The sequence below is a fragment of the Gopherus evgoodei genome, chromosome 7 (assembly GCF_007399415.2).
Source record: "Gopherus evgoodei ecotype Sinaloan lineage chromosome 7, rGopEvg1_v1.p, whole genome shotgun sequence".
NCBI classification, from domain to species: Eukaryota; Metazoa; Chordata; order Testudines; family Testudinidae; genus Gopherus; species Gopherus evgoodei.
In genome coordinates, this window is record NC_044328.1 from 37,294,572 (window position 1) to 37,309,672 (window position 15,101).

The 15,101-nt window shown below is 42.8% G+C and overlaps 1 protein-coding gene across 2 annotated transcripts in view; it reads left to right on the forward strand.

Moving 5' to 3' along the window:
• PRKG1 (protein kinase cGMP-dependent 1) overlaps positions 1 to 15,101 on the forward strand; it is a 925,871-nt gene that overhangs the window by 361,038 nt on the left and 549,732 nt on the right. For both annotated transcript variants that reach the window (XM_030570100.1, XM_030570099.1), the window contains exon 3: positions 13,089 to 13,202. In XM_030570100.1, coding sequence (XP_030425960.1) covers positions 13,089 to 13,202 — 114 coding nt within the window. The remainder of the gene's footprint in view (positions 1 to 13,088; positions 13,203 to 15,101) is intronic.

The following is a 15,101-nucleotide window of genomic DNA, read 5'->3' on the forward strand; positions in this document are numbered from 1 at the left end:
GTACAGTACATGGAGGAGTTATCACAAGGAAGGTCTGCTTTTGTCAATTCATTGCTTTCCTATAAATAAAATATGTGGTAAACGTGAACAGCATGTGTAAACTTTTTCTGTCTTGGCCTCAGGTTGGATCTTTAATTTTCTTCATTCTACATAATCCTAGATACATAATCTGGCACCATGCCATTATTCATTACTCTTTTTTCCCCCTTTTTGTGCTTCCCTATAGAGAACAGCTGCTTTCAGGAGTCTGTCAGTAGTGTATTAAAAGCAAAACCAAGCCTCAGGGCTGCTGCACCTTTACGTAATGTCTGTTGTCAAGAAACAATGATATGCAACAGTTGTTTTGTTTTTCTTAATTCAAATGACTCTCATAACAAAAGCTATCTGTAACAGTTTATCTTTTGCCGCCAATTTAATATATACACTCAATGCTGGTATCTCATTGTTAATACAACCTGCACAAAGCATGTAAAATGTATGATTAAATGAATGACCTGACCCAAATTGTGATTTTTAAAGTGATCATTTCTATACTTTTTCTCAAATATGAAATTGAATTTTTCTTTGGACTTGTTTATGCTGTCTGTTAGTACATGGAAAGCCAGGAAGTAAATGTACACACTCTACCTTTTGCTGCACAGTAACCGCCTGCATGTACCCTGCTACCATGCGTTAGAAGTTTTATAGTTCTCTTTGACATATTGCCATTTCAAACACTTCATGGAGATAAGCTGTTTCTTGCAACATGTGTTTTAGTTCTGCATCTTGTAGTTTATTTGAATAGCACAGAAGTAAATATGCTCTGAGATTTTGATATGAGTTCTACCTTATCAATTGCACAGCAGTGGAACCACAAGACTGATTTGTAGCTTAAGGATTTATTACATAAATACACACATGCTAGTTGCCAGTATGCATGCACATGAGTGATATACACAAAGGAACTACATGTGCCTATCTTATGCTCAAACACTTTAAGAATAGTGTTTTATACAGTTTTCCTTGAATTTTTCAAAGCATCATGAAGGGCATGCTGGTTTTTCATTAAACACAGCCTCCATTGTATTCAACTGTGGACCAGAAGTTGATGTATTCAAGTTGTGTGTGCGTGTGATCAATGCACAAATCTATGCACACACAAGTGTGAATATGCTTGTTTGAGATGGCTATTTGACTCATATGTGACCCAGTGGAGACCAATGATTTAATGTAATCAAAAATGTGTTACATTCATGTAAAGTTATAATTGGCAGAGGTGCTCAGCTGATTATTTGTTTGTGTATTGTTACTGTTTGAGAACAGTCAAACATGAATTCTAAATACTAAACTTAGGTGCAACAGAAAACAAAACAATTCAGTAGGATACTTAAGCAGGGGCCTAACTTTAAACATGTGAGTATTTCATTGCTGTCAATGAGACTACTCTCATGATTTAAGTTAGCCATGGGCTATGAATCAGTGCCTTGGAAAATGTCCATATGCTGTGTGTAATACAGAAATAATTTGAAATAAAAAACATTTATTCTCACATAAAAAAACTTTGCTTTAAAAACATAGGATTGAAATTGCATTTAATTGGAATCCAACTAATACACCAGTTATCCAAAATAACATTTTTTGTACAAAAATTGTACACCTTTAAAAATCACCCAAACATTAAAGTCTGAAAAAGAACAGATTCTCCCTTCATTGCTCACTATAAACCTTATTCAATTTATACTGTGCACCCCAACTTAACATCAATCCCTGCACGCACACATTTTATTCCATAATAGAAATATTTGGTTTATGTTTACTGTTGAATTATTTGTTAAATATCTAGAAAGAAAATGGTATATTAAGTTATGTCAGAGTTCTATATGTTTTCTTGTAGAATGATGTGTTGATAGAACAGAATAATAATATGGATAGTATTGGAATGATTGTTGTGCTTGTTCTGAAATGTGTTTATTATAGTGTGGCTTAGGTTTATGTAAATGTATGTTGACTTTGTAATCTTTAAGTAGACGCATCCATGTATTCCATTTATGTGCTACTGCACAGAGCTCACTGGAGTTGCCTAGCAGTATCCCTATAAGGGCAGTACTGCCCCGACCCCCTCATTTCTTTCTCACCACCCATGGCTAGAGTTCTCACTCTGTGTGGTGTTTTTACCTCACACTTTCAGTCTGTTTTCTGAGAATTTTTTTCTTGTGTATATAGTACTCAGTACCTTATGTACAACTTAGTGTTTAATATAGTATTAGAGTAACTGGCTGTCCCATGTGATGCCCTCACCAGGGTTCAAGCATTGTGCATTGGGGGAGGGGGGAGGCAATCCCCACCAGTGATCCCCACATGAGATGCTTTTTGTCTCAGTGAAGAATGCAATAAAGACCTGTGCTCCATCTATAAGTCATTCCCAAAGAGGACTCATGGTGAGATACTTGTGGCTGAAGCAGCACTTTCCTGAGCAGCCTATAAGACCTCCTTTGGCACCAAGGCCTTTGATCTTTGGTTGACTTCAAATCCAGCAAATGTTGTTGCTCCACATTTAGGCTCTGGTGTTTTCCCCAAAGAAGATGGTGAGAAAGAGGTCCCATGAAACAAATTAGGACCATTTCAGGGCTCAGGAAGATTTCTCTTCATTTACTAAGAGGAGTGCTGACTGGCACAGTACACCCTCTGGCACATAGGATGGAGCAGATCTGTCCAACCACTTCCTGGTATTGTGCAGAAATCAATGAGAGCCTATACTCTCAAGTCCATTATCAGCCATGAAGTGTACAGTTATGCCAGCACCAATTATTTCCACAGTGACAACATACCAGGCGGCATCAGACCTGCTTTGAACCTGGGTCTGCAGGGTTTATAAGTGCAGCTATGCTTCAGCCATCCATCTTACAGCCTGCTGATGCTTGCCTGCCTGGGACCTGTGAGACTCAGTGCAGTCTGAGGATCTGCAGCTAAAGTCCTTTTTGCCAGTCTCAGAGCAGCTGATTGGCCTGCTGGCCCTCCTTAAACTAGCAGCAGAAAAGGGTAGCTGTCTGAATAACTGGTCTCCATTCTGTTCTGGACTCTGTGCCCTGTGCTTCCTGCTCTCCTGTCGTGATTTCCTGGCATCTAATTTGTGCTTCTGCCCTTTTAGTTTGTCTCCTGACTCTGACCTCCTGCTAGCCTGACCCATCTGATTCCTACTCCTGTCTTGTGATTGCAGACTCTGGCTTTGACTACTAAATCTGGCCACGACACTTTGCCTCTCAGTCCTGGACTCTCAACTTCTTAAGAAGTTCTCTAATACCATGGCTCCTACCATCTCATCTGCTATTATACCCTTGGCACCTTCTGGCCTCATCAGAGAGCTGCCAAGCTCAGGGTGCCAGGGGCTCAGATTGTAGAGTTGAGGCGTACACCATGCCCAGCACCAAAGGCCCCCCTCGATGGTGGTGCATCCTTGAGAGCCATCATTGGCTTGGCAGCAGATCCCTTCACCAAGTTTGGTACTGCCCTTAGCCTCGGTGTTGGCACATCTTCCAGTACCAGCTGGGAGTCTCATTTAGTATTACCAGTATTGATCCTCCATTCCTCCTCAGTATTGATGCCATCCCTGTTTTGGGCTTCAGATGAGTCTGACCATTTGTTTCTCCCATCAGGGTTGGTTCACCCATTGTCAGCAGAGAACCTCCAGGACTCCTCAAGATCCAGGATGGGGTCATCTTTCACCTTGTTGTCACCCAATAGGCGCCAGATATCACCCTTGGATCACTATCAGTACTGATATTGGCATCTGTGCCCTGATTGGGACAAGAGCTCTTGGCTCAGTGCCTACTGGCCACAAATGCCTTACCTTTATGCCCACTGGTCGTCTTGGAATCCTTGGGATGCTCCTCAGTCCCTGAGGTCCCACCGTTCAACTCGCTTTAGAATGAGATCATTGGTCTCAACACTGTCACCCACTTCCAAACCACCTCAGCTGCAAGCTACTGCTGAGCCTATTCCCTCTGGACCTCCAGGGCTATTCTGACTGGATCCTGTAGTGCAAGAAAAGAACCTGTTTTTGGCACAGCAAACTGCATCTTCATCCTCTCCAACTCTACTGGGCCAGTGTCTGTCTTTCTGCTGGTGTCTGAGGACGTTTAAGGGGTATCATGACCTCCTGAGGCATCCAGATGGAATTCCTGCAGGAGAATACACACAAGCGGCTGGATAGTCTCCAATAATCAGCTCTGGAGGGAGTAGGCCTCCAAATAAATGAGGGTCTCTTGGAGCCTGGAAAGACCCCCTGGAATACTCCAACTTTGTTGCCAATCACACTGAAGTGTTCAGAGAAGTGGTACTTTGTCCCCATGAAGAGTTTTGAGGATTTCTTCTCCCCCTCTAAATCTCTGGTGGTAACTGCATAAAATGACACATCATGGCGGGGAAGGTATAAACCCATACTTAATGACAAAAGTCCAAGAGGAAGGACCTGATTTATACCTCCTCTTCCCTGCAGATGAGTTTTGTGAACCAGCAGCTATTGCTCTCTAAATAGGACTTCGTGGCCATACCTAAACTTGTGGATAAGTTCCCAGAAACCTCAGTGAAGAGTTTTGGTAATTTAATTTTACAAGGCTTGCATGGTGGCCAAGACCTCATTGCAGTGGGTGGTTCTGGATGTGGCAAGTGCCTCAGCCAGAATTAAGAAATTGGCTGTGACCATGAGAAGGGCCTCATTGTTGCAGTATTCCTGAAGTGCAGCAGACACTAGAGGATTTGCTTTAAAAAAAAAAAAGAAAGGTGAAACACTGCACTCTTTTAAAGACTTCTGAGCTACTTTGCATTCTTTGGGAGTATATACTCCAGCTGTGAAGAGACATTACTATAGGAGCGACAGCAGCAATACCACTTGCAGCATTTCTTTGGGCAGTCCTCCCTTCCTGTAAGACAGTGGGGCTACTCCAGGAAGGGCCACAGATCCCAGAGGAGAAGGTCCTCTGGTTTTGGGTTTAACCAGCTGGCTTCCCCACACACACGTGCACACCCCATCCCCTGGCATTCAGCCAGGGCCCATTTTGACTCGTGTTGTGGACAGCTGTCCAGTGGTGACCTCTCTTTCTCTGACCTTCTGTTGGGGGACTGGCTGGCTGGCTCATTTCTGCTGTGCTTGGGTCTCAAATACCAAGAACAACCTGGATCCTAAGCACCACCAGATTGGGTTATGCCATACAATTCATTTCCATTTAGCCACACCGCATCCCTCTTCGGGGACCCGTCTTACAAGATTCTGTTCCTCAAGCAGGTTCAGTTTCTAGTGATATTGAGGCTGTAGAGAAGGTCCCCCTTCAGCATTGGAGATGGGGGTACTCCTGGTATTTCCTGATCCTGAAGCCCAGGGGAGGGATGAGAACTATCCTTGATCTCTATGATCTCAACAAATGCATCAGATACATCACCCTAGCAACTATCCTTCCCATCTTTAAATCACAACAACTAGTTTGCTGCCCTGGACTTTCAGGATGCCTATTTCTACGGAGCAATCTGTCTGAGTTACAGGCAGTTACTCAGGCTTATCATGGCTGGCCACCACTAGCAGGACACTTTACTGCCTTTCAGTCTGTCTTGTACCTCCTGGGTTTTTATCAAGCGTATGATTATGATAACAGTGTGGAATTCATATTCTCTGGAGTTTTCTCTCATCCAGATGTGGGAAGATAAGTCCTCTGTCATGTTCTCTTCAAGCTATGCCTACTTGATCATCTAGGCCTAAACAGTGGGAAGTCAGCATTGGTTCCAACACAAAGAATTGAGTTCATTGTGACCCTGCTAAACTAAGTTCAAGAGCCTTTCTACTGACAGAGCAATTCCAGGCAATTTGCCACCTGTCTGGAGCTGCGGTCTTAACCTAAACCACAACTGGGTATGCCTTTAGCTGGTAGGCCATATGGCTGTGTGCACACAAGTAGTCCAATATGCCAGGCTGTGCCTGCATCCTCTTCAGCTGTGGCTGAAGACAGTCTATTGTCTGATTTGTCATCCCTTGGACAGTAGGTCCAACTCCCCCTGCTAGTCCTGGACTCCCTACAGTGACATACAATTGAGGACAATGTATGCAAGGGCATTCCTTTCAGTCAGTTCCCACTGACCAGGACTATAGTCACTGATGCGTCCTTACTAGGTGGGGGACCGAATCTGGGATCTCTAACAGTTCAAGGCCTGTGGTCAGAACAGGTCTTTGAGCTACATGCCATCTAGAATATCTGTCAGATCTTTGATCACGGCAGGAATTTAGTTTTCAGACTCTCCGACAATACCACTGTCGTGTATTATGTGAACAGACTTCTAGGGGGAGCAGACTCCAATGTGCTGCATCAAGAGGCAATCAGGACTGTCTTCCTTGTTTCAGGGAAAACATCATCTCTTGGCTAATCACTTACTGGGGATTTGGAATCACCTGAAGGTTCACCTCAGCAGAAATGTCTACCTGAATCACTAGTGGTCTCTGAAGCCCTGTGTCCTGCGGACCATTTTTACAGTTTGGGGAATCCTGATGATTGATTTGTTCCCCATGAGAGATGACAGTTTTTTTGGCTGAAGCTTTTTATCTGAGCTGATAATCAGCGCTACTGTTTGGTTTTCCCTCCCATTCTGATCATCCCACTGGCATTTCTCAGGCTGAACTTGGACCATGTCAAGCTCTTTCTCATTGCCTGAGCATGATAGAGCAATGTTAGTTCTCCAGCTCCTCATATTATTGATTCAGCTCCCATATCCCTTCCTCTTTTATCCTGACTTCCTGACTCACTATCACAGTCAGGTTTTGCATTCTCTCTGTAAATCTCACAGTGTAGAAGCTGCATGGTTAGATGAGGAAGAGCTTCTGAACATCATTTTGATCTGGCAAATCTTGCTTAATAATAGGGTGCCCTCGATCACAGCAGCCTATTCAGCCAAGTAGAAGTGGTTATCAATATGGTTGTTAGCCCAGGGAGTCCAACCAAAGCTAGCTTGCATCCAGGACATTTTGGATTACCTGTTACATCTGTAGGCTTCTGGTCTTGCTCTTAGTTCACTGAAAGTCTACCAGGAGATGATTTTGGTGTTTCCTCTGCCCATCCATGGGAAGTCAGTTTTTTCAAACTGCACTGCAGTGAGGTTTTTGAAAGGAGTCATTTGTCTCCATCCACCAGTTAGAGATGTTTCTTTTGTAGACCTTAATATTGTCTTAGAGGCTCTTATAGGACCTCTGTTTGAGCCTCTGACAACTTCTTCTGTCTACCTTCTGTGTCAGAAAACTGGCTTCCTTGTGAAAATGTCTACAGGAGAGAGGTTGAGTCACAGGCTTTGATGGCAGAGCCTTCTTGCATGCAATTTTCTATAGACAAAGTAACCTCAGTGACACCCTGGATGATTTCCCAGTTTCACTTGAACCAAACTATATTTACCAGTGTTCTTCCCTAAGCAGCATTCAACCCTAGAGGAACAGCATCTTCAAACAGTGGATGTTGAGTTTTTTTAATCTGGATAGGACCAAACCTTTCCTCTTTTCATCTTGTTAGTCTGCAAAGACTGATTGACCCTTCATTCAGTCTGTGTATGAAACAAAACCTATCTCCAGATGGATAATTTCCTCTCATGATAGCATATAAAGTAGATCAGGCTATGCTTCCTCAATGACTGCTTCTACTTGAAGAAGAAAAGTGTTACTTACCTGTAACTGCAGCAAAGAATCCTGTGGCACCTTATAGACTAACAGACGTTTTGGAGCATGAGCTTTCGTGGGTGAATACCCACTTCCTCAGACGCATGTAATGGAAATATCCAGGGGCAGGTATATATATGTGTGCTAGCAAGCAAGCTAGAGATAACGAGGTCAGTTCAATCAGGGAGGATGAGGCCCTGTTCTAGCAGTTGAGGTGTGAAAACCAAGAGAGGAGAAACTGGTTCTGTAATTGGCAAGCCATTCACAGTCTTTGTTCAATCCTGAGCTGATGGTGTCAAATTTGCAGATGAACTGAAGCTCAGCAGTTTCTCTTTGAAGTCTGGTCCTGAAGTTTTTTTGCTGCAGGATGGCCACCTTAAGGTCTGCTATAGTGTGGCCAGGGAGGTTGAAGTGCTCTCCTACAGGTTTTTGTATATTGCCATTCCTAATGTCTGATTTGTGTCCATTTATCCTTTTCCGTAGAGACTGTCCAGTTTGGCCGATGTACATAGCAGAGGGGCATTGCTGGCATATGATGGCGTATATTACATTGGTAGATGTGCAGGTGAATGAACCAGTGATGGTGTGGCTGATCTGGTTAGGTCCTGTGATGGTGTCGCTGGTGTAGATATGTGGGCAGAGTTGGCATCGAGGTTTGTTGCATGGATTGGTTCCTGAGCTAGAGTTATTATGGTGTGGTGTGCAGTTACTGGTGAAATGTAATATACGCCATCATATGCCAGCAATGCCCCTCTGCTATGTACATCGGCCAAACTGGACAGTCTCTACGGAAAAGGATAAATGGACACAAATCAGACATTAGGAATGGCAATATACAAAAACCTGTAGGAGAGCGCTTCAACCTCCCTGGCCACACTATAGCAGACCTTAAGGTGGCCATCCTGCAGCAAAAAAACTTCAGGACCAGACTTCAAAGAGAAACTGCTGAGCTTCAGTTCATCTGCAAATTTGACACCATCAGCTCAGGATTGAACAAAGACTGTGAATGGCTTGCCAATTACAGAACCAGTTTCTCCTCTCTTGGTTTTCACACCTCAACTGCTAGAACAGGGCCTCATCCTCCCTGATTGAACTGACCTCGTTATCTCTAGCTTGCTTGCTAGCACACATATATATACCTGCCCCTGGATATTTCCATTACATGCGTCTGAGGAAGTGGGTATTCACCCACGAAAGCTCATGCTCCAAAACGTCTGTTAGTCTATAAGGTGCCACAGGATTCTTTGCTGCTTTTACAGATCCAGACTAACACGGCTACCCTCTGATACTTGTTACCTGTAACTGTTGTTCTTCAAAATGTGATGTAGATGTGTGTTCCACAACCCACCCTCAGTCCCCTCCACATCAGAGTCAGGAATTTGGTTGGTGAGAAGAAACTCGGGGTCAGGGTGGCACTGCCTTTCCGTGGCCAGGGGAAGTCTAGGGCTGCAGGGTGTGAGTGCCACCCCTACAAATACAGTTCCACAAAATTCTGTGACTCCAGTGTGCTTGGCATGCACACACCTAAGTAGAATACATGTCTGCATCACATCTTGAAGAACAACCGTTACAGGCAGGTAATTTTTTTTAACATTAATTATATTGTGTAGCGACTAGCATAGGTGTCTGTAGTGAGGTAATATTTGGGTTCTTTGATTATGAAATGAAATTTTATAATCTCTTACATCTAACTTATTTTTGAGTTGCTTTTTTTTCCCCTGTAACTTAAGGTGAAAAAATTAAAGATGGGTTTTTGTGACGTGATTCATAGATTTTAAGGTGAGAACGAATCATCGGGTCTGACCTTCTGCAAAACACCGGCCAGAGAATTTCAGTCAGTAATTCATGAGTGATGAAGGGTTGTATGGCAATAAGGAATTGGCTATTCATTCATAGAGTTTAAGGCCAGAAGGGTCCACTAGATCATCTAGACTCACCTCCTGTATATATCACAGGCCACCAACACCACCCAGCATCTGAGCACTTAACACAACAATCAAAATTAGACCAAAGTATTATGACCTATAGATGACTAGACTATTATGTGCCACAGGCAGAGAATAGGAGGGAGCAAGGTGCACCAATGTCTGAGGCCCCCACAAAGGCAGAGAGATGATTAAGTGAACTACCCACATAATCTGGGCAATAATCATTTCCTGATTATTTTTTTAAAGGTTTAGAAGTTTTGTAAACTGTACAATATTTTTGCAAGGGTGCTATATAAGGATTCCCATAAAATTCACATGCAACCTTAACTGTGTTAAGGTGGGGGGAATGAACTGTACTTCTCATATAAATAATAGTTCCTGATGCCACTCATGCCTGTTGCACCAGACTTTTATGATGCATATGAAATTTCACTAATTCTTGCCAGCAGACATTCTATAGAAAGGTTTTTGCCTATGGAATTGGGGGGAAGAAAGCTACATTTGTAGAACCCTATTCCAGAAAGAGAGCAATAGATAAGGTGTGGGGAGGTGCGGGTATGGTTGGGTTTTTTGGTTGGTTGGGTCTTTTTTTCTTCATTATTCACTGGTGTTTTGTTTTCCTTTCTTGTGATCTTCTGTCTCACTATAAATGGCAACACTGGGCATAATAACCAAGCATTCCTCCCACATTTTATTATACTTACTTTTCATGTTGTCCCTTATGAATCATACTTCAACAAGCGACAAAGAGTCCAGTGGCACCTTTCAGACTAACAGAAATATTGGAGCATAAGCTTTTGTGTGTGGTGGAAATTTCCAGAAGCAGATATAAATATGCAGGCAAGAATCAGTCTAGAGATAACGAGGTTAGTTCAATCAGGAAAGATGAGGCCCTCTTCTAGCAGTGGAGGTATGAACACCAAGAGAGGAGAAACTGCTTTTGTAGGTGGTTAGACATTCACAGTCTTTGTTTAATCCTGAGCTGATGGTGTCAAATTTGCAAATGAACTGAAGTTCATCAGTTTCTTTTTGGAGTCTGGTCCTGAAGTTTTTTGCTGCAGGATGGCTACCTTTAAATCTGCTATTGTGTGTCCAGGGAGGTTGCAGTGTTCTCCTACAGGTTTTTGTATATTGCCAGTCCTAATATCTGACATGTGTCCATTTATCCTTTTACATAAGGATTGTCCAGTTTGGCCAATGTACATAGCAGAGGGGCATTGCTGGCACATGATGGCATATAATATATTGGTGGATGTACAAGTGAATGAACTGGTGAAGTTGTGGCTGATCTGGTTAGGTCCTGTGATGGTGTCACTGGTGTAAATATGTGGGCAGAGTTGGCATCGAGGTTTGTTGCATGGATGTTTCTCGCCCTAGGCGAAACTTCCATCTTGTGCCCTCATCCATCCATTGAGGCGCTCCCCCTGCAGCAGCTCCCCACCTCCACCCTGAGGCACCCCATCACCCCAGCTCACCCCTGTCTCGCCTCCTCCCCGAGCACGCCATTGCTGCTTCACTTCTCCTGCCTTCCAGGCTTGCAGCGCCAATCAGCTTAGGCGCCGCAAACCTGGGAGGCGGCAGAAGTGAAGCAGCCATGGCATGCTCGGGGAGGAGGTGGGACAGAGGTGAGCCGGGGCGGGGAGTTCCCCTGCATGCCCCCCACTTACTTGCTGCAGGCAGCCCTCCCTGCACTCCCTTGCCCCAGCTCCCTCCGCCTAAATGCCGGCAGCAAACAGTGTGGCCAAAGATCCGGCCGCTGTGGTCACTGCCGAAGAAAATGCTGCCCCCCAAAGCCTAGTGCCCTAGGCGACCGCCTAAGTCACCTAAATGGTTGCACCAATCCTGATGGATTGGTCTCTGAGTTAGAGTGACTATGGTGCGGTGTGTGGTTGCTGGTGAGAATATGCCTAAGGTTGGCGAGTTGTCTGTGGGCGAGGACTGGCCTGTGAAAGTGAGGGATCGTTGTCCAGAATGGGTTGTAGATCACTGATGATGCGTTGGAGAGGTTTTAGCTGAGGACTGTAGGTGATGGCCAGTGGAGTTCTGTTGGTTTCTTTCTTGGGCTTTCTTGCAGCAGGAGGCTTCTGGTTACACGTCTGGCTCTGTTGATTTGTTTCCTTATTTTCCTGTGTGGGTATCATACTTTTGAGAATGCTTGGTGAAGATCTTGTAGGTGTTGGTCTCTGTCTGGGGGGTTGGAGCAAATGCGGTTATACCTCAGCACTTGGCTGTAGATGATGGATCATGTCATGTGTCTGGGATGGAAGCTGGAGGCATGAAGGTAGGCATAGTGGTCGGTGGGTTTTCGGTAGAGGGTGGTGTTAACGTGACCATCACTTATTTGTACCGTCTAAGAAGTGGACCTCCTATTTAGATTGGTCCAGGCTGAGGTTGATGGTAGGGTGAAAGCTGTTGAAATCATGGTGGAATTCTTCCAGAGTCTCCTTCCCATAGGTCCAGATGATGAAGATGTCATCAATGTAGCGTAGGTAAAAAAGGGGCATGAGTGGACAAGAGCTGAGGAAGCGTTGTTCCAAGTCAGCCATAAAAATGTTGGCATATTGTGGGGCCACGTGGGTGCCCATAGTGGTGCCAGTGGTCTGGAGGTATATATTGTCACCAAATTTGAAATAATTGTATGTGAGGATAAATTCACAGAGCTCAGCAACCAGTTGTGCTGTGGCATCATCAGGGATACTGTTCCTGACAGCTTGTATTCCATCTGTGTGTGGGATGTTTGTGTAGAGAGCCTCCACATCCATGGTGGCTAGGACGGTGTTTTCTGTTTTTCAACACTATTTTTAAATCAGTATGTATATAGTTGATGGTGTGGCTGTTTTTTTCCCATTTTCCTCCTCTGGCAGTCTTTTGTCTGAAATTGGTTGAAGAATATAAATTGGCACTGACCTCCTTTCTATCTCTGCAGCCCTTGCTTTTAAATACCCCATATAGTCCTATTATATGTGTACTGTTGGTAAGCAGATAAAGCAAACTTGCCTGAGAAAGAAAAGATACTCTAAGATGTGAATTAAATAATGGCCATGAGTCAAAGTAATTTTTCTTTTGATAATAGCTGCCTTATTCATGGATGAATGTTTCCAAGGATTACTTTTTCTGTTAAAAAAGAGCAGAATTAGTTCACACGTTTTTCATATGTCATGTTAAACCCGAATCTCCTGATTTTTAATACAAAACATCTGAGATAATTTTTCTTGAAAGTCGTAAGTAAAATAAACTACGCGTTGTTCTAGTGTGCCATTAAGCTTTTATCTTCATTAAGAAACTTCAATAATCAATACCTCTTTATAAGCGTTATTTATAAAATAATTGTTTCCAAGGATTATGATGATATAATTCCCTTTCTGGAACATTCTTTTAAATTAGTTTTAGAATTAATTAAACATTTCTGGTACTCTCAATTACATTGTATCTAGAACAAATTTTCAGAACATAGCTGACAAAGAAGCTTGCAACTTAAAATGGTATTTTTTCCCCCACAGATGGAAAGGTTGAAGTGACAAAAGAAGGTGTGAAACTGTGTACCATGGGACCTGGCAAAGTATTTGGGGAGCTAGCCATCCTTTACAATTGTACCCGGACAGCAACCGTCAAAAGTAAGACAATTTTAGAATTTAAACACTTCAAAATATTCACGCAGCTATTAATGCTTGACTTGATTACCCTTAGGTCAGTTATCAGTTTCATAGGGGTTCTTGACTGAAAAATGTTATTAAAATATTTCAGATTTATTAATTCGGTCACCTTTTTCCAAATTGGTTTTGGATATTGTAGCATGGATATGTTGTACTCTGGTATGTGTTTCATTCTTTGCATTTCAGCAGAGCTGATGTTTTCTTTGCTGGAAGGATTTTATAAAAAAGAAAAGCCAAGTTTCTACCTTCTTAAGTTGTGTTGTGTCTGCAATAAATTCTCCCTCACTCAAACTCTTTAAACTCAGGAAAACGAGAGAATATTTTCCCATATTAAACAAAAAGAACTTCAGTAACCCAGTTGTCACCGAAGTTCAATGAATGATCCCTCTTCTGTATGTTGGAAAGACTGGTGGCAGCTAATAGATGCAAACTGTTTTGGCATCATCCACTTTATCATTCCAAACTCTTTCAGTTTCTACTTTTGCTAGGAAAGTCAGACAAGGAGCTTCACTGACAGTGATGTTATTTGTTTGGGCTGAACCCCTGATGTAGCTGCTTGTTTTATGTGTTAATTTAAGTCTTTTTATGATGATTATTCTGTGCACTATGGATTTGAAGAAGAAAGGAAGAAAATGTCTCACTTTGCAGTACATTCAGCTCTGACTTTGTTCTAGTAGAAACATCCCACATTTGTGTTGTGACTTATATTAGCTCATCCAAGAGAGCAGCCTATGGCTAATTCAGTGCCTTCCCTTGCTATATTCTGAGGTTTAGGTGGGGGCCCCGAGGGTCAGAAGTTTGGTAGTGAAGAGTTTGGCTAGGAGGGCAAAGACTGAGATCATCATACCACATGACCTCAGGTCTTGAAAATGTGGGCAGTTTTCTTTCTGAGAGTGCCATAGAATTTAGTATCTCCTTAGTCTCCCATTGCACTCCAAACCTGCTGTGTGCATTCTCAGCCAATGCACCACAGTGTGGAGCCAAAGGGAGCTTTGGTATGGGGATGAGTGCAGAATGGTAAGTCCCTGTCTTTATTTTCCCCACTCCATGGTGATGTATTATATGAGGAGGATGCTAGAACTTCAAATGTGGTTGCACCAGATAAGAAAATGTCTAGTAGCTTACAGGTTTAGCCTTCAGAAAGAACTCTGTAAGAATTGGAGATGCATATTTTTTGGCAGGTCAATTTCAACTCTATGAAATAGCTGGTTAATACATATTGGAAGGACCCTGATTCTAAAAGTCCCTTTTTTTGCAACACAAGCTGACAAGCAGCTGGATGATGCTCATCCTCATGTTAAATACAGTTGCCATATTCCATTGTTCCTCTGTAAAACAATGTGTTCTAAGAACATGCTGTGCAAAAATGTGTTGAGACGTTTGAGGGAAATTTTTACCTCATACATGAGAATTTAAAAAAAAATACAACCTGTCATGTAAAATGAGATTACAGGAGGTCATTCAGACTTATGTTCACACATTCAGAACCAGGGATGGTAAAATACACTGATAGCCCTTTCTGATCTTGAAAATAAGAAGATGGTGGTGACCTGTGAAATATAGAAACCAATGAGACGTGTAAGACTCTGTGTGGAAGAAAAAAAATTGAAAATGCCCAACCTAAAAAAAAAAGCAGAATTATGGCAGAAATAACAGAAAGGTAAAGGTAGTTAAATGTCCTGGAAAACCAAATCTCTTCACAGTCACAGACAATGTGGCCAAAGTAATCAGTGATATGTCATTGCAAGAGAATGGGAATGAGAAGAAGATAATGAATTTCTACAACAGAAAATAAGGAGATAGTTGTTTGTTTGTTATTATTAATGTTGACTTTTGCATGCTGTTCATTTCCAGCCAGCA